The sequence below is a fragment of the Uloborus diversus genome, chromosome 6 (genome assembly GCF_026930045.1).
Source record: "Uloborus diversus isolate 005 chromosome 6, Udiv.v.3.1, whole genome shotgun sequence".
In the NCBI taxonomy this organism is placed as follows: Eukaryota; Metazoa; Arthropoda; class Arachnida; order Araneae; family Uloboridae; genus Uloborus; species Uloborus diversus.
Genome location: NC_072736.1, coordinates 84,500,775 through 84,525,301, shown reverse-complemented (window position 1 = coordinate 84,525,301; position 24,527 = coordinate 84,500,775). Strand labels below are relative to the sequence as shown.

The 24,527-nt window shown below is 34.7% G+C and overlaps 1 protein-coding gene across 1 annotated transcript in view; it reads right to left on the bottom strand.

Moving 5' to 3' along the window:
* LOC129224055 (adenylate kinase isoenzyme 1-like) overlaps positions 1-24,527 on the bottom strand; it is a 72,853-nt gene that overhangs the window by 1,524 nt on the left and 46,802 nt on the right. Inside the window, exons 4-5 of the mRNA XM_054858455.1 lie at positions 21,301-21,417; positions 17,559-17,744 (exon numbers count right to left, since the gene is read on the bottom strand). Of these exons, the coding sequence (XP_054714430.1) occupies positions 17,559-17,744; positions 21,301-21,417 (303 nt within the window). The remainder of the gene's footprint in view (positions 1-17,558; positions 17,745-21,300; positions 21,418-24,527) is intronic.

Below are 24,527 nucleotides of genomic sequence, written 5' to 3'. Positions count from 1 at the left end.
CAAAAAGGTGTAAAAGACCCCCTTAGAAACATCCGAATGCAACAAAAAAGGGAGGTGCACAACTAGACCCCACTAGGAGTCTACGTATCAAAATTCAACTTTCTAGGACATACCGTTTTTGAGTTATGCAAGAACATACGCACATGCACACATACATAAGTATACATGCGGACGTCATGAGAAAACTTGTAATTAACTCGGGTATCGTTAAAATGGATATTTCGGATGTCTGTACGTTCCTAGGCATATATCCACGCATGGTCGGGTCGAAAAAAAACTCAACATTCATTCGGGGGTGAGCAAAATGGATATTAAGGCCGATTTTTGAGTATATTTTTTTTCGCGAATATAATACTTCCTTTTTTACTTCCTTTTAAAAAAAGGAAGTATTGTATTCGCGAAAAAATTTTCACTCAAAAATCGGCCTTAATTTCCATTTTGCTCACCCCCGAATGAATGTTGAGTTTTTTTTCAACCCGACCACATGTGGATATATGCCTAGGAACGTACAGACACCCGAAATATCCATTTTGACGATCCCTGAGTTAACTAGTTGTGCACCTTCCATTTTGGTTGCATTCGGATGCACCAAAGGGGATCTTTTGTCCCTTTTTGGGGGGAAATCATTGTTAATTTCGATGTAAACTCACGTGGTGTTATAATTTGGCAGACACTTGGCGATATATCGCCAGTCTTTTGGTCTCCAAGTTTTGTCGCCAACTTGGCGACAAATTTGGCCATTTTTATTATTTTTTTTATTTTAATTTTTTTAATCTGGTTCCAATTTGGCAACTGTTGGTGATATTTAGAGAGTAAACTATTGAACCACATTAAAACTGCCAATAATGAGAAAATGACATTAAATTGGAGTAAAAGGAAGTCATGTGATGTACACATCAGCTCGTTGTAAAAGGAAGTAAAAAAAAAACTCTGAAATCAAATCTTGTCTTTGGAAATTCTTTTTATAACTCTTCAACCTAATGAAAATTTCAAACTAAACAATTTTTATGAAGTCCTTAGAAATTTACTGCATGCAATGAGATTCCATTTCAAAAGCAAAGGAAGAGCAAGTAAGAGACGCATAAAGTGACACTCCACAGAAAATATATTTCAGAGTGAGGAATTGATAATTTAGAATTATAATGAAACCTTAAAAGACTTATGAAAAAATTATGCACAGGATGCCTGGTGTACACAAACGGTTGTAAAATTTCACGAGCTTTTCATTGCAAATTCAATGAAGTTTACCGTGAAGCAATTCAGCTTCTGTGAGTCATGAAACAATATTTGCGGAATCTTCTATAATCTTTGTTTCATGTTTGAGAAGAGACCAAATACTTTGCAAGAATAAAATTCAGAAGTTAGAATTTTACTTTTATCTTTTTAAGAATGAAAAAAACAACACACTATTACACACCAGATGTCAGTGATTAGATTGAAACGCTCAGATTATAAATTTAGGTTGAAAATTAAATTGAAAAGATATCAGCAAATTTATTATTGAATATTAAAACTTTTCTGTGAAATGCAAGTTTTCTACATAAAAACGCTTGAGGGAAATTACAACAATAAAACTTAAGAGAAATGATAGGACGCAAAAGCATTTGTTAATTAGTGAGTAGTTTCCATTTTTTGGGAAAAAATGGTTTGATTAACATGCAGAGAGAGAATGCGCAGAATAAGACGCAGAGAAAAATTATCAAAAATATGAGATCGATTAAATGGCGATCACTTGATAAAAATAAATGATCATCTAGAATAGACTCTCGGAAAGAAGAAAAATGCATTGCAGTTTTTAAATTAAAATACTTTGGGTTGGATCAAGGCATTCTAGGAAGAACATCAAGAAACTCATAATAACGAAGAAAAATCTAATTTTCTCCATATATTTTAATCTTTTCTGCATTAATTATTCTGTTCGGATTTCACTGTTTCTGAACGCAAGCTGATTAGATGTTACTAATTATATTAGTAAGTGCCCGGCACTGCTTTCGTTCTTAGAAATTTGCGAATGGAAAGGGGAGAACCATGGTCCTCTCTCTCTTCAAACATAACCAAAATTGAGGTTTCGAGAAGCAAAGAGGTGTTAGTGGTAAAATTTAAGTTTCGAGTAAAACACGTGCAGAGTTTACAGGTAGGCTTTCGTTGAAACGTATTTCTGATTTATGCTGTACAGCAGCCACTATACAGCATGATTTAGATCAGTGGTGCTCCAACCTACAGCCCGCGGGCAACATCGACCCGTGAAGCTGATCCGTGTGGCCCGTTGATTTGTTCAACGTTTCCAACCGAAAAGCACGATTAGTGACAATATCACAAATTTTGAGCCAAATATTCAGAAATTAATTTCTGAAAAACAGATGCATTCATTAAAATAAGCTTTAAGTAATTGATAACAGTAGTTATTGATTTGTAATTTTCATTCCTTTTCCATACTTTCCCATGTTATTATTCGAAAAGAATGAACTATTTTAAAAATTTATATGTGTTCTGGCCCACGATAGTTATTTTAATATGAGGTGGCGGTCCTCGGACAGAAAAGGGTTGGGCACCACTGATTTAGATAATTTAGGAAAACTAATAGGTTTACTTTAACCATATTTCGCCCCAAAACAGAGTTTCTCCTACCATTTGTGCTATTTATCGAGTAGAGCAGCTCGGGGGTAGGTTTTGGGAACACCCCCCAGAACCCTTGATAACCACTGATATTAAAAGTAACCTTTGTGTTTGTGTTAAAATTATGCTTTTGTGTTATAGGTAAAAATGCAAACTACAGCATCAAAAGAGCGCAGATTTGCAAAAAATTGCTCTAACTGCACAAATTTGTTTTTCTAATGCTGCTGTTCATATTTTCGTTTCATTTCTCGAAAATTCGATTTTTGTTTACGAGTTTATTTCACGATAGCCTTTTAAGAGAAAGATATTTGTGGTAATGTGACTTAAGGAGTAGTAAAAACCATAATGTCAGGGAGTGAAAGCGTTTTTAAACGCAATCGATCGTTTCCGCGCAACTGTTGTTGGTTGCCTGCGGCCTAAGCAACAAATGTTCAATGATGCATTTCGAGACATGATTTCAAGCTTCGACTGACACCGTACATATTGCCGTGATTCTGCATCATTGTCGTTCCAGAATCGTATTTGCTCTTATATTAGTTGTAGGCTGAATGTCAAAGTCGTAAACAAAAACGTTTTCACACGTCCCGTATTTTATTTAAGTCAGTTTACTGCTATTTTCCACCCATTGAATCTTAATGTTAAATATTTGTAAAACTAGTGGTACCCGCACGGCGTTGCCCGTAATAGAAAAATTAAAGGGTCTTTTGGTTCGCCTGTATATTTACAAATAATGTATGGTGAATTTTCTCGCCAATTGGTTTGTACTCATGTTACGGTTCCACGTTATCATAATTTCGTATCTCGCCAATTGGCATGTGCCCGTGTTACGGTTCCACGTTATGATAATTTCGTCCATCTTATGATAATTTTTTCTTAAAATTGGAATAGAAAAAGAATCACATCGAATTTTCGAAAAATTGCTTCGAGGTGCACACCCCCATGCTACAAACTAACTTCGTGCCAAATTTCATGAAAATCAGTCCAACGGTCTAGGCGCTATGCGCGTCACAGAGATTCTGACAGAGAGAGATCCTGACAGACAGAGATCCGGACAGAGAGACTTTCAGCTTTATTATTAGTAATAGTCCGTGGAGTTTGTGACAAAAATACCCAAAACATTTCACTTCCGGATACCAGTCTGAAATTTTTCACAGTGCTTATGTACATATCTAAGAACAAAAATCCGCCGGGAGGCATTTGATCAGAGGTCATGAACCTCCTGTGATGACGTCATCAAAATGGCCGCCTTATTAAGAGAAGTACGTTAGTTTAACAGCTTAAAACTCTATTATGGATCTTAATATTGCAATATTAAAGTATATCATTTAAAAGCGCTTTAAAAGAGCTGTTTAATAGTGATTGGATTTTTTTCCTATCACTAATTGTTTAAGAGTTATTACAATTAACGTCATCAAAATGGCCGTCTGGAAAGGTGAGTACGTACGTTTGACTGCTTAGAACTACATTATAGATCTGTATATTGTGATATGAATGTGTATCATCTGAAAGAGCTTTAAAAGATCTATTTAACAGAGATTGATTTTTCCTCTTAAGACAAGTAGTTTTAGAGTTATTAAAATTTCGGTCATCAAAATGGCCGTCGTGAAAAAGTGAAAAGTTTCGTTTAACTGCTCAAAACGCCATTAGAAATCATTCTTCCGTAAAAAATAGGTACACTAAATAAAAACTCTAAAATAAACTATAAAAATATGCATTTGTTCTCCCCCCCCCCCTTAGTAAATAGTTTTAAAAATTTCACTGCAAAAACGTAACTACATGAGGCGGGAGGGGGGTGCATTCTCATTGAACTGTTCCAACTGTTTCACCTCATCTGACCCGCTCTGAAACTTTTAATTAAAAATTCCTTATCGTATTAAATACATACAGTGGCTCACAAAAGTGTTCGTACACCTTGAAATTTTGTAGTAAAACCAAAATAACGCAAAACTGAACTCGAATATGAAGTCCAATTTTTTTTTCACATCATTCCTATATCATTCTGAATAAAACCCAGTAGTTTTTTTTTGGAATATTGCCAGATTTTATTTTTGAAATTTGTCAAAAAACGAAAAGACAGAGAAAAAATACGCCACAAAAGTCATCGTACACTGAAATAGTTTCGAATAAATTCATAATTAAAATTATCATATGTGGTTTTTTTATTATTTTTGCATTGAAATGATACTGTAAAGTCATTTGCCTTTAATTTTTTGTGTATTTATTCCCTAATATTCTGCTTAATATTTTAAAATGGCAGGTATGCGTAAAAAACAACAAACACGATTCGAAATTTGATTTTTTCCCTCACAGTAGCCGTAAATTGGTTTGAAATGTCTCTAAAATAGTTAATTTATACCATTCTATAGTGAAGGGCTTGATAAAATACTTTAAAGACAAGAATAGGATCGAAAAGAAGGTAAGAAAAGGTCAACTGGCAAAGTTAACAAAGAGTGATCGGAGGTTTATAGTTAAAAAAAATATGAAAAATACACATTTCAGAACTGAAAAAGTTTCTGCAGAATTGAATAAAACATTTTACGTTTAATTTTTACCTAAAATTGTTTGCCAAGTTCTCTGATTTGCTAGATTAAATGGGACCTCTACCATCAGAAATTTTCTTGTTCGTACGAAAAATAGTAAGCTTACACTTTTCGTCGTAAAATCAATGATAAATAAGCTCAAAACGTTTTTGAACAACGTCTTACTTATAGACGAAAATAAATTCAACATTTTGGGTTAAATTGTTGTATAATTGTAAATGAAAGAAAAAAATGAGGAATTTAATCTTAAGAACTTAGTTGGATCGGTTAATCTGGACGGTGAAGGTGTTCTTGTGTGAGGGTGCATCTCAGCATCAGGACTTAGAAATTTGGAATTTTTTGATGAAATAATGAATTATGCTGTTCATTTAAATATTTTAAGAAGCAATTTAAGGGGACGGTGGACCTTGAATTCGGCGAAAATTGACTAAAAAATCAAAATTTTGATTTTTGAGTTTTGTTGTACTTCAAACATTTCTCTACCTAACTCAAAAAACCGCTTAGCGATTGGGCATTTTTTACCAAAGTTACGGCTGCTTAAAGTTAGAACACAAAACGATTTGTCATGACATACTCCTGTCCAACTCAGCTGTTCAGATGTAAACAAAGCAGGAAAAGTCAAATTTTAATAATATTTCCTATTATTTTCAATTAAAATATTATTTTATGTTGTCATTTGGCAACGGTTTTACTTAACTGTGACCGTGATTATACTGATTCGATTTGTTTACAAGTGATTAAGTAGTTTTATTTATCTTGATAGTATTTTAGAGTTTTGATCAGTTTCTGCTGTTAAATTCTTTTTAGTTTGACACTTTATTTTTTTTAAAAACAGTCCTTTTCAGGACTAAACTACACAATTAATGTGTTATTAGCCGCTGCTAGTTATTTATTAGGGTTGTTTTTATTTTGAAATCATGCATTGTGTTAACCGACGTTACCGGAAACCTAAAGCAAGACCATCAAAAAAATCTCGTTCTTGTGCTGCAAATATTAGCAAGAGATGGTCAGCTGTCAACAATGATAATTCTGATAATTGTGATATCGTTACCAATGAAAATGTGCCTCGAAGTTCTGCAACAAAGGAAATTTTAAAAGAGGTAAACAAAAATTCTACTAGCGTAAAAAAGCTAAGTCACGAATTTTCCTCTTCTAATGATGTTGATGTCACTGCAAAAGATGATTCTTCCTACATATTTATGAGTGCTGATATGTGGTCACCTTTATTGTGCAATGTAAAATGCGATGAGTGCTTTACCAATTCCTTAGATGTGTCATCAAAAAGCGCATTTGGATATTCGACCAAGATTGAACTTATTTGTAAGACATGTCGTAAAGTGTTTAGTTCGGTGTTTTCCAGTCCTCGTGTAAATGAAACAAAATGCTTTGATGCAAATAAGAAACTTGTAGAAGCATTCCTAAATATTGGAAGGGGGCACGCAGCCTTGGAAGTGTTTTCAATGGCAATTGGGATCAACGCAATAGACAAAAAGACATTTTCAAACTGTTTACGCATGCTATATGACGAAAAGAAGGTTTTCAAAGAAAATATTCTTGAAACTGCGCGTAGTATTGTACGCAAAAAACATGAACTGCTGGACCCTAGTCTCACAAATCAAGAAGTTATCAATATAACTGTTTCTTTTGATGGGACGTGGCAAAAACGTGGACATACATCACTCTATGGTATCGGGATCGTGATCGATATATTGACAGGTCTAGTAATCGACTACGAGATACTATCGAAATATTGTGCAGAATGTGTGACTGCCAAAAGAGATCTTGGTGAAGAAAGTGCTGAATTTTATGCATGGTTTGAGGGACACAAGCCAGAATGTTGTATTAATTATACAGGATCTTCTGGTTCAATGGAGATGGCAGCTGCAGAGCTCATATGGAAACGATCTGTCTCTACTTGCGGCATGAGATACACAGGTATTCTCTCTGATGGGGATTCAAAAACTTATATGCATCTGTCAGAGCTAAACTTGTATGGATCTGAAATCAAACTTACAAAAGAAGAATGCATCAACCATGTTGCCAAGCGATTAGGGACTGGGCTTCGAAGAAAAGTTAAAGAGTGGTCTACTAAAGGCATAACTATTGGTGGTCGTAAAGAAGGCAGTCTGAAGGAGGACACAATCAAGAAATTAACAAGTTTTTATCGAAAGGCGATAAAAGATAATGCACCAAATGTCGAAGCGATGAAGACAGCAATTTATGCAACGCTGTACCATTGCTCTTCAACTGACAAAGCTCCGAAGCACAATAAATGTCCAAAAGGTCCATCTTCATGGTGCTTTTTCCAACGTAGTCTATCAAGAAATGAGAAACCCCAACCACATAGCAAAATGAAGACTAAATTAGCTGAAGATGTTGTCTCAAAAATTTTGCCGGTGTACCAAAGACTGGCAAGTAATGAACTGCTATCTCGGTGTGTAGCGGGCAAAACCCAGAACAGTAATGAAAGTTTCCACAGCGTAGTTTGGAATAAGTGTCCAAAGGAAACTTTTGTTTGTAAAAAAAGACTTGAAATTGCAGTAATTTCTGCGGTGAGCGAATTTAACTTTGGGTGCCTAAATAGTTTAGGTACCGAAGACGAAGTGAACTCATGTTCTGCGTCCATTGCACAGCGACGTGATAAACGACGCATTGCTCAGAGTGAAACCAGAGCTTCTACTGACTGGAAAAGAAAAAGAATCAGCAAAAAATTTGGCAAAGCAGTAAAAAATAATAAAATACTTCTTAAGGAAGGTGAAACTTACTCAGCTGGAGGATTTTAATGTTTGTAAATTTAAGTTTAACGCGTATTTAGGCTGCTATTTGAGAAAAATCGAGAAATACATAGAACTATTTCTCTACAATTTCTGTATAATAAAAAAAAATATAAATCTTGTTCTTGTAAGAAAACATGCTTAAATATGTATTGACAATGAAAACCACTGAAAATGGGGTTTTGGAAGGTAAATTTTAAAGTTAAGTGCAAAATTATACTTTAATTGTGTTTTACACGAAACGAAATTTTCTCGATTTTCATACCTACAAAATGCTCCATGCGACACAATTTTCGCTCAAAGTACACGAAATTCATAATTTAGCTACACGGTTTACCAAATATTAAAACATGGTATGCATTATAGAATCCATCTTCAGGAAGGTTTAAAAAACACAACCAAAACATACTAGCAGCAGAAATTTCGGGAAAATTTTATCGAAGTGTTTTAAAAAAAAATCTGAAAAATTTAATTTTTAAGGAATTTACTAATTAATACCAATTTTTCTTCGGGATGATTTATTAGTAATAAAATGACAAAAAATTTCCAAAAATGTAAAAATTTAAGTCGCATGGAGCATTTTAAATTTTTCAAAAAATATTTAAATTTTTTAAATTTTAAAGTAAGTTGGAATCGATTTTTTTGTTTTTTTTTTTTGTGGTACTGTATATATTTATGCTTAAATACATATGCACACAAAGTTTTAAGTTTCTACTGTGAAAACTAAAAAAAAAGTAACTTAATGTCCACCGTCCCCTTAAAACTATTACCCCAAAATTTGGTAATCGGAAACAACTTTGTTTTTTATCAAGGTAACGATAAGAAGCACACGTTCGCGTTTGGTGCCTCAAAATTTGTCCTTAAGCTTAGAAATATCTTCTCAATCGCTAGATTTAAACTTAATGGAACATATTTGGAGATATCTGGTGACTAGATTACCAAAATACACCATTGAAACAAAAAGCGAACTAGAAACAGTAAGACTCATAGTGCGGCTGAACACTTACTCAGAAATTGCACAAAAAAAGAAAGAAAAAACAATGAAATCTATTCCCAGACGTTTAAAAGCTGTTGTTGTTACTGCATGATATCCTACTAAATAATAACTTAGTAAAAAGTTAGATTATTTACTAATTTTTTGACATTTTTTCAAAGTGTACGAAAACTTTCGTGAGATAAAATTTCCGGCACTTTTTGGTTTTTGATTTTTAAAAAATTAAGTTTTAATGTTTTATTAAAAATTTTCATATAATTTTGTTAAAAATAGATCATAGATCTTATAATAAAATACCTATTCCGAAATATTAATTCTAACCAATGGATAAGGGCCTATTTCATTGAAAGTCGTAGGTGTACGAACACTTTTGGGAGCCACTGTATATGTATTGTCACACAATAATTCACTTCTCCTGCAAGTGCGAACGTTTGCCGTCTAGCGGCATAAATCAGAACGACTACTCGATTTTTTTCCCGCCAACAAACTGTAACTTTGGATTGTAGTCCGCCTAGCTCGTTTCTTTCCAGTTCTGCTGTTCTCAGCAATAATTAATTCCATAGTGATCAGCAATAATTAATTCCATAGTGATATGTTTATTATTCAGATATAATTTTCAATAACTGAATATTTGACTGGTTAATGCTGTAGCAAATAATATCAAATTAAGGTGAGTCATATAATTCTATTACACGGTTTGAAATCGATAACTTCAATTGTTGGTTCCATCTAGCATTAAAATTATTATATATATATATATATATATATATATATATATATATATATATATATATATATATATATATATATATATATATATATATATATATATATTTATATACAGTGAAACCCCTCTATTACGGACACTAACAGGACAAACTTTTTTGTCCGTAAGAAAGGGGTGTCCGCTTTACAGAGGTTTTTTTAATTTAATTAACTTTAGTTATTTGTTTATGTTTTTTGAAATCTTAAATGAAATATGTGTGAATTCTACTCTTTCATATGCATAGATTTTTTTTAATTTACTAGTTTTTACCAACATATACATAATAAACAATTATTTTATCAGGTTAAATTCAAATATTACAGTTTTGCACACTCAAAGAGATTTAAATAACAGGTTCGCATAAAAATTACATACCTAATTTGTACTTTTAAAAAATTGTTCGATTGATGTCTGTTGATATGTTTTGATCGATGAAAGTCTTTCATTTTCGAAATGTATCTTAAGTTCTTGTACCAAGTCTAGTCCTTTAGGATTGTTGTGTTTAATTGAAAATTCCCTGAGTCCATCTAATACGCTTAAAGCTTCGTTAACATTTTTAATTGTTTTAACGTCTTCTTTTACGGACAGTTCATCTTCATCGTCATCCTCAACTGTATGATCTTCGTTAATAGTCTTCAGCGGTCACATTTGTGAACCCTGCTTGTTGCATTAACGACTGCAAATCGGATCCATCATTGTCACAATCAACTTCGTTGTCAATTTCCTCTGTGGCAGATCCTTTTTTGAATCCAACGCGATTAAAGCAACTTACTATTGTTTCTTTTTTAACTTCTTTCCATGCGTGCTTAACCCAGCTGATTGCATCTTACACATCAATTGTTTTGGACAATTCGCTACTTGTTTTAGTTTCTTCCATTTTATTGATTAAATGCTTCATAACTAGTTGTCTGTATTGAATTTTAAATGCTTGAATTATCCCAGCATCCATAGGTTGGCATTTCGATGTTGTGTTTGCTGGCAAGAAGACTATTTCTATATTTTTCAAGTGAAAGTCTTTGGGATGGGAGGGCGCGTTGTCCATAAAAATAACAATATGCCTTTTTTCTCTCCCCAACTTCTTATCAAAAGTTACAAGCCAATCAGATATGACACTGGTTGTCATCCACGCTCTTCTATTTGAATACCAGTCTACAGGTAATTTTTTTATATCCAGTCCTTTAAAACACCGAGGTCTGGCTGCTTTTCCGATGACAACTGGTTTTAATTTTGTACCATCCATGCTGGCACCCAACAAAACTGTTAAGCGTTCTTTGGAGATTTTGCCACCAGAGCAGTTTTTTTTCCGTAAAGTTAAGGTTTTATCTGGCAGAGTTCTATAAAACAAACCGGTCTCATCAATGTTATAAATGTCACATAACTCGTAATTTTCAATCAAACTAGGCACTTTCTCAAACCATTTCTCGCAAACGTCAGCATCCACATCCTTGGATTCACCACATATTTTTTTAAAAACGATATCATGTCTCGTTCGAAAACGATCTAACCATCCATTGGAAGCTTTGAAATTTTCTATACCCATTTCAGTAGCTGCTTCTTTCGCCTTTTCTTGTAAAATAGGGCCAGAAATCGGAATATTTTTGCTTCTTGCGGACACAAACCATTTAAACACAATTTCATCCACTGCAAGGGCATTACTTTTAGGAAAATCTTTTTTCTTCTCTTGGTTTCCATTTATGAACCATTCTTTCTTAAACTTCTCTTTTCCTTTTAATATACAGCAAATTTGTGTGCGTCCCACACCAAACTTTTCAGCAATGTTCCGTATTCCAATTTTATTTTTTTCTGCGAAATCTATAACTTCAATTTTTTCTTTAAGAGAAAGAGTACGACGCTGACGATGAGTATTCAGAGCCATTTAAATGAGAACGATGAAACAACTGAATGCTTTTACCCTTAAGTTTACTTTATGATATTGCATTGGCTTTACTTTTACTCTCTATAAAATATTTTTGTTAGATGGCGCGTCAACTCGGCTCCACTTAGACACAACACGCCTGCTTGTTAGTCATCTGAAAAGGAACAAGGCAACGGGGGAGGGTGGGGGTATACAGACAGAAACTTGCAGAATAATCATTTTCTCTTTTCTTTTCTTTTATTTTTGACGATTTGATGATGTTTTTTGGAATGAAAAATGCATTTCGGTGTCAAGCTGAAAATTTTTTGCTACGCAGTAGATGCAAAGTAAAATTGCAAAGAAATATTTTTTTTATCTCCGTATAAGCTGGTCGACTTTGCATTAAATGAAGCCTTTCAATGGAGTAGCTATTTAATTCTCAAGTTTTAAATACTATCCGCAAAAAAGGATATATCAATGTAAATGACTTCGAAAAGGGTGTCCGTGTCCGTATTTGAGGGTGTCCGTACGAGAGAGGTTCCTTATACATTAGGTTTAATGTCTCTCTGCCGGGGAATTAAAAACTGTCCGCATAAGAGGGGTGTCCGCATTAAAGGGGTGTCCGTTAGGAGGGGTTTCACTGTATATATATATATATATATAGCTTGTATTCATTCCCTTAAAATAAACAAAACGTATTTAAAACTCGCAATATTTTTTAGAATAAATTTTTCTCCTTCATTTGGTCCATGTGACCTCAAAATACTAACATAGCTTGCAATCATTTCTTTCATGTGCTTTTGAAAAAGTAAAATATTTAATGAATAGAATGTTTGTAATCTAGATCCCATCTACCCCTGCTAAAATCTATTCAGTGGGCTATGCTGAATGAGTATAGCGAAGATAAAATGTTGGTCATGTTAGGTGGTCTTCACATATAGAAATGGCCGTTTTATCTGCAATAGGTACATGAATTGAAGGAAGTGGATGAACTGAACTCCTAGTAGAAGCTAATGTTACAACATCAGGAAGAGCAGAAAGAACACAAAAAGTTTCGCATGTGAAGTGAAGTCGACACGCTCACGATTTTGCAGTAACCACTTTCCAAGTTCTGTTAGAGAAAGCGTTTCAAAATCGAAAAGATATAGACAAAACATGTACATACTGGGTTAAGCGAAGATCAGAAGAATCGCCTCAGTTTACTGAAAGATCACCATGGAGCTAGAATGCATACTTTTAAATCTGATGCGTACTATTCGTCAAGGAAATTTCTCAGATTTTACTGTCACTCTTGAGAACATATGTCCATGGATGTTTGGTTTGATCATACAAATTATGCCCGATGGCCTTCAGTATTTCTGTGCAATTTGAAGCAGTAGAGATGCATCCAGCTATTTTTCAAGAGTTTCATAGGAAAAATATATCTGGCTCCAAATCTGAGAGGAAATTTTCCAGGATGGCACACGACCATTTGCATGAGCAAAACAACAAATTAATTTAAAAATCAACTAATCTATCACGTTTAATTCCTGAGGCGTCATTAATACAATGGATGGTTGCTGGACCGGAAGTTGTGCGCCTGATTGGGGAGTTTGAAGAAAATCAGAGCCTAAAGTCTGACGTCACTACTGAAAAGCTAGATACTAGATACATGAAGATACTAGAAGCTTTTTTATTCGGTATGAAACTCATGTTTCCTGCCTAGTAGAAATATTTGAAGAACACGGGAATCCTTTCGAAGATGACGATTTAACTACAGTAAACAGCAACAAAATTATTCTCTCGGAAGAAAGTGCCATTGCTGTGATGTCAACGCAAGTCAATTCAATACATTTGTAGAAGATCGCTTAGTGTTAAGAAAATTATCCATACATGATGTTATTAAAAGAAACAATATCCTCTTGATGAGCAGAAAAATATTTCTGTTCAGTCCAAAGACAAGCAAAACATTGTTAATTTGAGGAGGGGCAGCACTCTTTTTGCTAAGCTATATGTTGCCTGCCAAGCAATTCAAAAGGATGGAAAAGAATTTTTTTTCTCATGAAAACAGCTCGTGTCTACCTTCTATATCCAATCTTGGCAAATTTAGGAAACCAAGAAAAAAGTCCGGCGTAGTTTCTTGTATCGTTCAATCAACTGGACTGGTTTTGACGGCTATTCCGGAACTAAATTGTTCATTGATGGTGCTGCACTGATTCACATGCTTGTTCCTCAGTCTGCTCGAACTGTCCAATAATACTGCGATCAGATTATGAAGCCGTACATATTAATGAGACGAAAAAGTGTTCATAGGGTAGATTTGGTTTTTGACGGGTATTCAAAAGGAAGTTTGAAAAGCGACACGAGACAATGGAGAGGATCTGGACCAAGAATAAGTATTAAATCCAATGTTTTGATACCGAAGTCATTTACTAAATTTCTTGCGAAAGATAAAAATAAAGTGGAGCTTTTCGAATTTTTGGCAGAAACTCTCGTGAAGATGGATCTACCAGATGGGAAGCAGGTTGTATGCTCGTACAAAGACACTGCAATTGCTTCAGTCAAGAACAATTTTGAAACCATGTTTCCCGTATCCCACGAAGAAGCCGGTGCGAGGCTATTCCTCTATGTGCAGCATGCAATAGAATACTTGGGTCATGTAAAGATCACCGTGAAAACTGTTGACAGTGATGATGTAGTGATTGCTATGTTCCGAGTTCCGAAACTGCAAGAGCTATGGGTGGAGTGTGGAAGTGGAAAATATCTACGGTATCTTCCCATTCACGTTTTGCACCATAAAGTTCCACAAGGTGTTACAGATCTTCTACCTTTTTCCCATCCCTTTATATGAGCACACGGTGTCTAGTTTTGCCAGCATTGGTAAAACTAGGTACTGTATGGAAAATGTGGATGGCAATTAGAGATGTTGACAAAGTTTTTTTGTACTATACTAAAGTACCTGAGAGCATTAATGAAGAAGATGAGCATTTTCTACTTATTCAGCGCTTCGTAGTCTTGACGCATCATTCAACAAGCTCAATGGAAACCGTAAATGAGGCTAGGAGAATTTTCTTCACCCAGCAAAACAGACCAGTTGATTTTATTACAACATCTAGCAACGTTTTTCTGCATCACCTTAAGAGAACAATATTGCAGTGTTTACTATGGACAAAATGTCTTCAGCAAAATTTGCAGCTCTTGGATCCATATCAGTGGGGATGGAAAAAAATCGGTGAAGAGTTTGAACCTCTTTGGTATGCATACCCCAAAATAACAATGCAGAAATTACAGGAACTTATATCATGCAAGTGCAAAGAGATGTCTACACGCTGTCGATGCGTCAGATCAGGTCTGAATTGTACACTTCTTTGTAGTTGTGAGGGTCAGTGCAATACGTAAAACGTTCCTTAAAAAAACTTATTACTGTTTTTGTTATAACAGCTACTTTTTCTTTGTTATTAAAACATGTAATTTTCGTCTATTTCTCTTATATGTTTAAAATGTAAGCATTTTAACAAAATTGTTTTATTATACGATAGCATTAATAATTAAGTTCTCGATCCATTTTTGGAGGTGACTTTGATTATTTCTGCATTTTAACCTTTCTTTCATTCAATATAAAAGTAAAATACTGACAAAAAGTGTTAAAACATGAAGTGCAAATTTAAATTTAATGAAACTGGAAAGGTTCTTTTATAATGCAGGTATAACAGTAAAAGTTTTACTCCAATATTGCAGAACACAGGAAAGTCATTGTTTTCCTATCAATTTTCACGTTGATACTGTAATAATTATTAAACTATTTGTCTTCTTTACTAATAATAAAGTTCAAAGTTTGTCTGGATGTCTGTCGGGATATCTGTCCGCATGTCTCTCTGTGACGAGCATAGCACCTAAAACCGTTCGGCCGGTTTCCATGAAATTTGGCAGAGAATTTGTTTGTAGCATGCGGGTGTGCATCTCGAAGCGATTTTTCGAAAATTCGATTTTGTTCTTTTTCTTTTTCAATTTTAAAAACATTTTACCGAGCAAATTATCATATCGTGGACGAGTAAATTACAAAATTATCATAACGTGGAACGGTAACATAAAAAATGTTGAGAAGACCAGGGCCAACCCAGGGCTGTCGTGCAACTGAGGAAGGAAGGAACCGTAAAATTGCCGAGAAAATTAACATCGCAAATTGGGGAAAAATTCATCATCCATTGTTTGTAAATATACAGGCGAATGAAATGACCTTTTAATTTTTCTACTACGAGCAAAGCCGTGCGGGTACCGTTAGTAGAAAATAAAACTAAGCTCTGTTGAAGAGCTTTTTTAAACGACTTTCAGATAATGTATTTGAATTTTACAAAAATATGACCTATTATGGAGTTTTAAGCAGTTAAACCGACGTATTAACCGATACATGGCGGCCATTTTGATGACGTCACCACAGGGGGTCTTGACCTCCAATCGATTGCCTCCCGGCGTTTTTTTGCTCTCTTATATGAACATAAGTGCTGTACAAAATTTCATACTGGTATCCGGAAGTGAAATGTTTTTGCACAAACTCCACCGACTATAAAGAAGATAAAAGCTTTGAATTGAGACCACAAGACGATAAATATTTATTATAATTTAAAGTAACCACTAGGTACTACTTCACTATTCAAGAGTCACAACCGACTTCAACTGCATTTATGTCGAGGACTGCATACTAAGTGCCTTGCCTCCATTGTTTTTATATACCGATAGATGGCAGCACCATCACCGGATCGAGCAGTTAATGAGAATTTAGAACTAGTCCAAGAGCTAATAGCTACCTGGTACTAGCACCCCCAGAGGTATCGTTTCACTTGGAGGACATTGAGACCACGAGCATATTTAACGTCGCCCAGTCCCCTTTAATGACGACGGTGGGTCTTCGACCAGCAAGGATCGAACCCGAGGCCCTCCGGCCCCGAGTCCAATGCCTTACCGATCAGGCTACCACGGCCCAGGTACTACTTCAGTTAAGCTTACTCATAACCGATTTAGATTCTTTCAAAGATCAATCAAGTCTCCCTCCAAGTTTGTTCGGGAGGGGGGGGGGGGAGTTTTCCTGCTCGTTCATGTTGACTGCAAATTTAAATTTCGTGAGTGAAAGTTTCTTTTTTGCTGGAAGGATAAACTGTTAAAAATTTAGGAAACTTTTATGGTAAATGTTACTGTAAAATGGAGGGTTTACAATACAGAAAAATTTTACAGGATATTACATCGAAAAAATAAACGATTGCAATGCTAATTGATACACAATGTGACTTACAGTGCGAAACACATAACCACCGTACTTCCCCCTCACTCGATGGGTCACAACTGGTATGGTGGTCAGCAAAGCCGCCTGCCATTATGAAGGTATCGTGTTCAAACCTGCTGCTCGCATGTAGCGTTTTCCTATCTGAATATTTTACAGTAAAATAGGATTTTTACTGTAAGGTTTTAGGAGATTACTGGCAACATGGATGCCAATAACTTTTACCGTAAAATTTCAGGACTTTTGTTAACAGTGTAGGATACTTGTCTCGATGGACTTATCATGGCACTAGTTCAGTAGTGTCCTTTACCTCCCAGTTAGAGATACATGATTTAAGGGGTTTTTACAATTCCCTCCAATGGTCGGACACACAGCATGTGCTAGGTTCCCTAAAATTACACCTTAATAATTATCAACTATCGAAGGGACCTCTGGCCCTCAAACTATGAAGGACTGTGTGAGTGTGCCAGGCGCCTTGCCTTCAGAAGACATATCAATAGATGGTGGTGCAGTTTGAGAATTTATAACCAGGCCAGGAGCCGAATAACTTTCTGGTCTGGCACCCCCAGAGATATCGTTTCACTTGGAGGACGTTGTGACCATGAGCATATTTAACGTCGCCCAGTCACCATTACTGACGACGTTGGAACTTCGACCAGCGAGGATCGAACCCGAGACCCTCCAGCCCCAAGTCCAATGCCTTACCGATCAGGCCACCACGACCTTTTAATAATTATAACTAAAGTTTATTTATATTACCTTTTTCACTTTATCTCCATAATGGTCCAGTATGGGTTGCGTATGCTTATGGAAAGTGTCCAGGCGTTTGAGAATTGTTTCCTCGTTATCGTCGGCTCTGCCACTCGTTTTCCCTCTCTCCATGAGACGAGTTTTCATAACTTCGTCAGGAACGTCGAAGAATAAGAGAAATGAACACTTGCACACCTAAATAAAGTATGTAAGGAAGATAGTTTAAGCAATATTAATTGGATTTATACGAAGCGTGAACACTATAAGATGATGCGAAAATACAAATTTGTTATTTTTGAGTAACTGAAATTTGCGACTGGCAACAGGGGTGGATGCAGGGGGAGGGTCAAGAGAGTCATGACCCCCCCCCCCTCTATCCATCTGTATTGTGTTCAAACAATAATTAATGAATCAAATATAAATGAGTGCAATAATCTTTTTATTTAATTACAAAAATTTAAAATATGGATTTGAAATGCTACTTCTTTTCATTGCTTATAAAATTAATTATTAACTTTTTAACGTATTAGGTTTCCATTATTCCTGGCTGATTTGGTGCTTTTTATAGCCACCCAAGCAGTTTCAGAAATTTTTCGCACCTAAAGCCGTAGGTTTGTCCGTAGGGAGGAAGAGAAGGATGTTATTCCTCAGCATGCCCCCCCCCCCTAAAATGGTAGTACGTATCCGCACAGTAATACACCGTTTCAACGCCACAATTTCCCCCTCGTGGCGATTTTTGGTACTATTTTTTTATTTCAGAAATCGAAATCCCATGGTTTAATGTGTATGCCCATTAAAAATTCGGCAATGTTTCATCCACTACTTCGCTCGCTAGAGGGCTCTGAACGCCTCACGTTATTTTATAACCACCCTGTATGTGAACTGTGAAAAAAATTTGAAGTTCAAACCTTAAAGGGTCAGTTAAATCATGTGTCATTGAATTAACTGACATTTGACTCTGATTACAATTAAAAACCAACTATCAAAAATCTGAAAAATCTACTTATTGTACTGAATTTTCGCCCCATTTTTAGCGCCAGAGGAGGCATTTTTTTTTTTCTTCAAGACTGCTTTCACTGAGCTTTCGGGGTTTGAACAACAAATTTTGTCACAATTGACATGTAATTTGAAAATATGACAAATTGCTTTTTGAATTTTAAAAGGTCAACCGATCATTTCGATCCGAGAGTAATTTTTTTTTTTTTTTTTTTTTGTTTCTTCCTTATAGACGAAATGTCCCACCATAGTTACATAGATATTACTGCGAGTCACAATGGTCACGGTCGCAAATGAACAGAAGTTGTGACATCGTACAGGACACTAAGAAACGCTGACATAGGTTTCATGTAACTTCACTGCGACGTGGCTGTAACAATTAATTTGTACCAGTCAATTTGTGACGTCACCACGTACCTGCGAAACCCGTTCAGTTGGAATTATGAAATAAATAACGCAAACATGTTTTTATATAATAGTCAGTGTATTATGGCATGGAGTATCTTATAGACAAGATTTCATGTTTGCAGGTGAAAAATTCGAAAACTTATGATACATCCAATATACCGGACGTACATTTTTGAAATGAATGTTTCAGATTTAAAAAAACGATGAAACATCATACAAACTTCATTGTAAAATGTTCTCCAAACAATAATAAAACATAATATGCGCATTTGAAATAATCACTACAAAGGCTATACAGTAGACCCTGGTTTTACGCGGGGGTTATACGTTCCACAGAAATGCCGCGTAAATCGTAAAATTGAGACCTAATAATAGTGTTAAAATAGGGGTTTGGTTCCTTAGATAACAAAATACTTCATTCTAGAGATGACTAATTGTATAATAAGCTTAATGTGTACTTATATCGACTTTTATGCACAACATGCCAAAAGAATACATAAATTAATTTCGTGTTCTGTTTATAAAGAGGCGCTGGCTATCATAGTCTTTTGGCAGTCATTAAGAATTTTTCTCTGTAATTATTTGCAGAGCATTAACGCATCCATGATCATTTGCTTCATTTCCATGATAGAATCTTCCTTCACTAACAAATCAGAAGGATCATTTGTATTGTCTAGGAATTGCTCAAAATTTTCAATGTAAACGTTTTTGGTTGTGCGTCATTGACGTCGGTATCCTCGTTGGTTTTGGCCTCCTTTGTCACTCCTAAAAGCTCTTCCCCCAGTGAGTTCTGAACTGTGTGAATTTAAATAACTTTACTTCTGGAAAGAGCTCTGGAACCAATAGCATAAAATGTCTCCAGTAGTCAAAGCTCCATTATTAGCACTCCAAAATGCAGTTGATTACGTGCAATCTGCAATCTTTAGGAGTTTGGATTTTGAAAGAGGGGACAATTTTATCTCTTTGCATTACCGCATCCGCGTAAAACCGAAACTCATCCGCGTAAAATAAAATAAAGGCGTCAAATCCTAAACCGAGTATAATCGAAACCGCGTAAAACGAGAGTCTACTGTATATTTAAAATAATAGTTTAAAAAACTAAAAAAAACACGCTTTCGTACCAAAATGAACTAAAAAGTGAAAAATAATCTTTGGATGATAGTAGTCAACTACTATCATCCAAAGATTATTTTTCACTTTTTAGTTCATTTTGATACGAAAGCGTGTTTTTTTAGTTTTTTAAACTATTATTTTATTTTTCTGTTTTTTAGTCTTATGTTGAAGAATTATCAGGTGACGAAATTATTTATAAAACGAGTGCGAGATAATATCTTAAAGTTAAGACAAGGGCACCCCGATGCGAAGCTACTGTGAGTCATCAATGTATGTTTGCGGAAATCATATTTATATTACTTTGATAGTTTGAGATGCATTTGAATAAAAGTTTTGTTCAACAATGGTCTGATCAGCAATGAATTTCCAACTGAAGGCTCACCTAAATTTTGGTATGAAATTATTTAAAAACAATTATATTTCATGTTCCAATTACCTTGGAACATTGGAACAAATTTTGTCTGATGCAGAAAAATTAAAGGTTTTCGTAGATATTTTAAAATAATTTTTGCGAGCATTTATAATGTATTTTTTTTAAATTTTCTCTTTTTCACATTGTTGGATTTATGCCAAAATATTGATTAAAATTGGAGGAAACTAACAATTGAAAGAGTTAATTAATTAATTTGATTATAGAATATTGCATTGTCATCGGGTCTGAGGCTGCGTGCCAAATTTCAAAAGAATACGATCGCAGGAAGTGGGCGAAATTTGAGCTGCAAGATTCCGTTAAAAGTACATACATATATACATACATACATACAGGTGACGTTAATAAAAGCGTATTAAAAAAAAAAGAATAGCCTATGCGACGAGAATCCATGGTTTGAAAAATGAGCCACTCTCAATCTCCTAATTCCTATTTTTTAGTATTGTCAATCTCTAAACGAAAAATTCGTGCATTGATAATAATAAGTAAAATGTAAAGAGTCAACTAAAAAAAAAGTTAATTAAATAGTAAGTATTAAATGATTAGCAGCTGTTCATGTCCTGTATACCAGAAACCAGATCTGAAGGGGTTAAGTTGTTGCCACATGTTCATAACTTTTCACTGACGTTTCGTGACCATCACGGGACGGGCGAAGTGAACGTCACGCCATTTTCACGAATTCTCACATTTTAGTCACTGCACTAACAGGATATTATTCATTTACCAGATGGCCATTTAAAAGAATTTATTCAACCCTCAATTGAATATTCTGAAAGAAATACAAGGCAGTTATAGAAATTACACCTGATTTTCGAATTCCACGGCCTGGCCTGCCTCTCTAGGATAACCATCGATGAGGAAACCATTGGAATTGGATAAATTTTTCTGAATAACTTCTTTCAAAAGAGCTAAAACTTCATCCTGAAAAACACAGAAAATAGATGAGAGAAATCATTATTAAATTAACTTTTAAATCTCATAAATTAACTTTTGTTTACATATAATAAGTTGCCATCTTGTCCGAGTTTAATGTCGAGAATTGTTAATGTAAAACATCTATACACTAGTGATGGGCATAATCGAGTCCTCATAATCGAATCACTTGATTATTCAAGATCATTCGAGAACTCGATTATCACGAGGTCTTCATTATCACAGCTCGAGTTCTCGATTATCACATCCTGAGATCTCGATTCAAAATAATCGAGTAGTTAATCGCTCGAGATCTCGATTTCGAAAGATTTTGATTGCAGTCGCTTGAGTTTTCAATTTCAAAAGATTTCGATTATCAATCGCTCGAATTCTCGGTTTCGAAAGATCTCGATTGTGAACTACTCGATTATGAGAAGTACTCGTTTCCCGAGATCTCGATTATCAAAAGTTCTCGACTATGTCCATCACTACTATACTCCTGACACCTCTACCACATCATGGGTCAATAAAACTTAATGGGTTGAAGCATCTGCTGTAATTATATTTTCATTATTTAATTCCGTTTAGAAACAAAATTAAACGTTTATACAATACAGCTTTTTTTGTATGAAAAGTACTATAATATTCTGCAACAGTTTAATAGTTTTTGAATATCAATGTTGAAAGCAACTAAAAAAAATTTAATTACTTCAAAAAACAAAAAAAGAAAGGTATAATAAAAAGCTGTTCGTTGAAAAAAGAAAAATATATGCAGTAGTATCATGATAAATTTATATTTCCTTTTGTTAAATAAAAAAGGTTTTGCAATCCCGAAATATTTCACTTAAATTTGATCAACACTTCATTTTACTCACCCCCGAATGAACAGCCCGTCTGCACGAGCATATGTATCTGCGTTCATATGGGCATTTGAAAAATCCATTTTGAACATCCCTAAGTTAATTATGACAAGCTTTTTTGTTACGTCAGCAAGTGCGTATGTTTCTCGTACAAACACAAAAACTGTACGTCGTAGAAGGTTAAAATTTTGTATGTAGACTTTGACCGGTGTCTTATGGCCTCTCCTTTTGGATGCATTCGAATGTTCTAAAAGGGGTCTTTTACATCTTTTTGGAGGCAAATCGTTGTTAATTTCAATGCGGTCTTAAGTGATTTCAAAATTGGATTAAGCTTTTGGTCACCAAGTTTTTGTCAACAACCTGTCGATATATCGTCAAGTTGGAGACAACTATGATTTTGCGAATCTGATTCCAATTTGGTTCATTTGGTGATATTTAGCGAGACATCTACTGAATAGTATTAAAATTATCAATATTTGGAATATGAAACTCTGTAAAACGCTTTTTTGCATCGGTTCGCGACAAATTAGGGGAGTAATTGAGGAGTTCACTTTTGAAAAGAATTATATCCACTTTTGGATTATTTTTTTTTTTTTTAATATGTAATATAAGCTTTATCGACCCATCAATTTCTTTCTTCGTAAAGTGGTTTATATCCACTGTTAAAAATGCGTAGGCATTGGTTTTACCACCTAAAAGCTGCATATCCATCCCCTTATTTCTCGCCAGGTCTTTTACAGCAAAGTGGGACTTACCCCTTATTTGCCGGTAACCACTCATTCACTTTCATATCAAAAGGGCACATATCTAAATCAGAATTTGCCACTTCTAATTCAAAATTAGTTCACAAATAAAACAGAGTAGCGGAGCATTGGCTGAGCATTTCCAATCAAGCGTGATACCCGTCCGTATTAAGAGATCGCAGCATCTTGCGCCTTGTGCAAGTCTGTTATCAGTTAAGCAAGCGCGACCTCAAATTGTGATTAATAAATCAATGAAAAAATAATTAATATACTATTAAATTGTGATTAATTAATGATAATGCTAAGTTGACATCTTCAGTTCGCGAAGATTTTTAGTTCGCGCATACGCCTCAGATTGGGCTGGAGATTTTAGCCCAATTTAAGGCGCATGCGCAAACGAAAGACCTTATGTAAAAGCTATAAAATATTTTTTTAGGCTCAGACTACGCTATATACTGACAATTTATGGTGTTGCGTTATAAAAATATTTTTAAAAAAACTAATTTTTTTTTTTTTTTTTTTTTTTTTTTGAAAAATTCAATTTTTAACATTTTTTGTCAAACTTTCAGCCTCATGCGCGAATTGAAAATGTCAACTTTGAACTTTTTTATTATTTTCCCCCATGAGGTTGTTTTCTTCAGTCAAAATAACTACTTTTAGTCACTGAAATTAATAGAATGAGCAAAAAAAAAAAAAAAAAAAAAAAAAAAAAAAAAAACATGGATCCGGAAAATACTTTTATTTTCCCAACAGTTCTTTTTTAATTAATTTTTAAAATGTCCGATTTTTCAAACAAGGCGTGGTCTTGATGACGTCACAAATGATGCACTTTTCCGCATCTTTCTACCGCGATTCCACGTTATGATAACCAAAAAGCAAATTGAATATTGCGCTCTAAGCTTGCTATCAACCATATCGTTGCCAATACACGTGAGTAAAGATGCGAATTAAATATTTTTCTCTGTGAATGGCAACACTGAATGGCATTTCATCATTTGTGATGTTATCGGCAGAAGCGTTAACAATGAAAGCGCACAGATTTAAGTATTTTTTTTAATGTTTAACTTAAACAAATTATTTTAAAAATGGTCAGATCCTATGTTTCTGACCATTACCATTACCCCCGAGGGTCCCCTGTTCCTGTCACTGACGTGACATACCAGATGGGAGTCCCTCGGGAAATATGTTTCTGACCATGCTCTTTCAGAAAAAAATACTTTTAAAATTTTGGAAACGACCCCATTTAGGATAATACCAAACTATAACTTTTGAGAAGTAACGCGATTCCGAAACAAAGAAATCGATTTTTTTCGAACCACGCTAATATTTAACCACCCTTTCTGAAAAATTCATTCAGTTAACAAGGGGCATAATAGTCCTGATAATAAGCGAATAAAAACATGAATACGTTTTGAGATGAAGTACATTTTACACCTTTCCTATTTCCTTCTATAAAAACCATTTTCTTGCTCGTCATCTCAACACACCAAATGTCTCCTTTTTGTTCCAGACATTT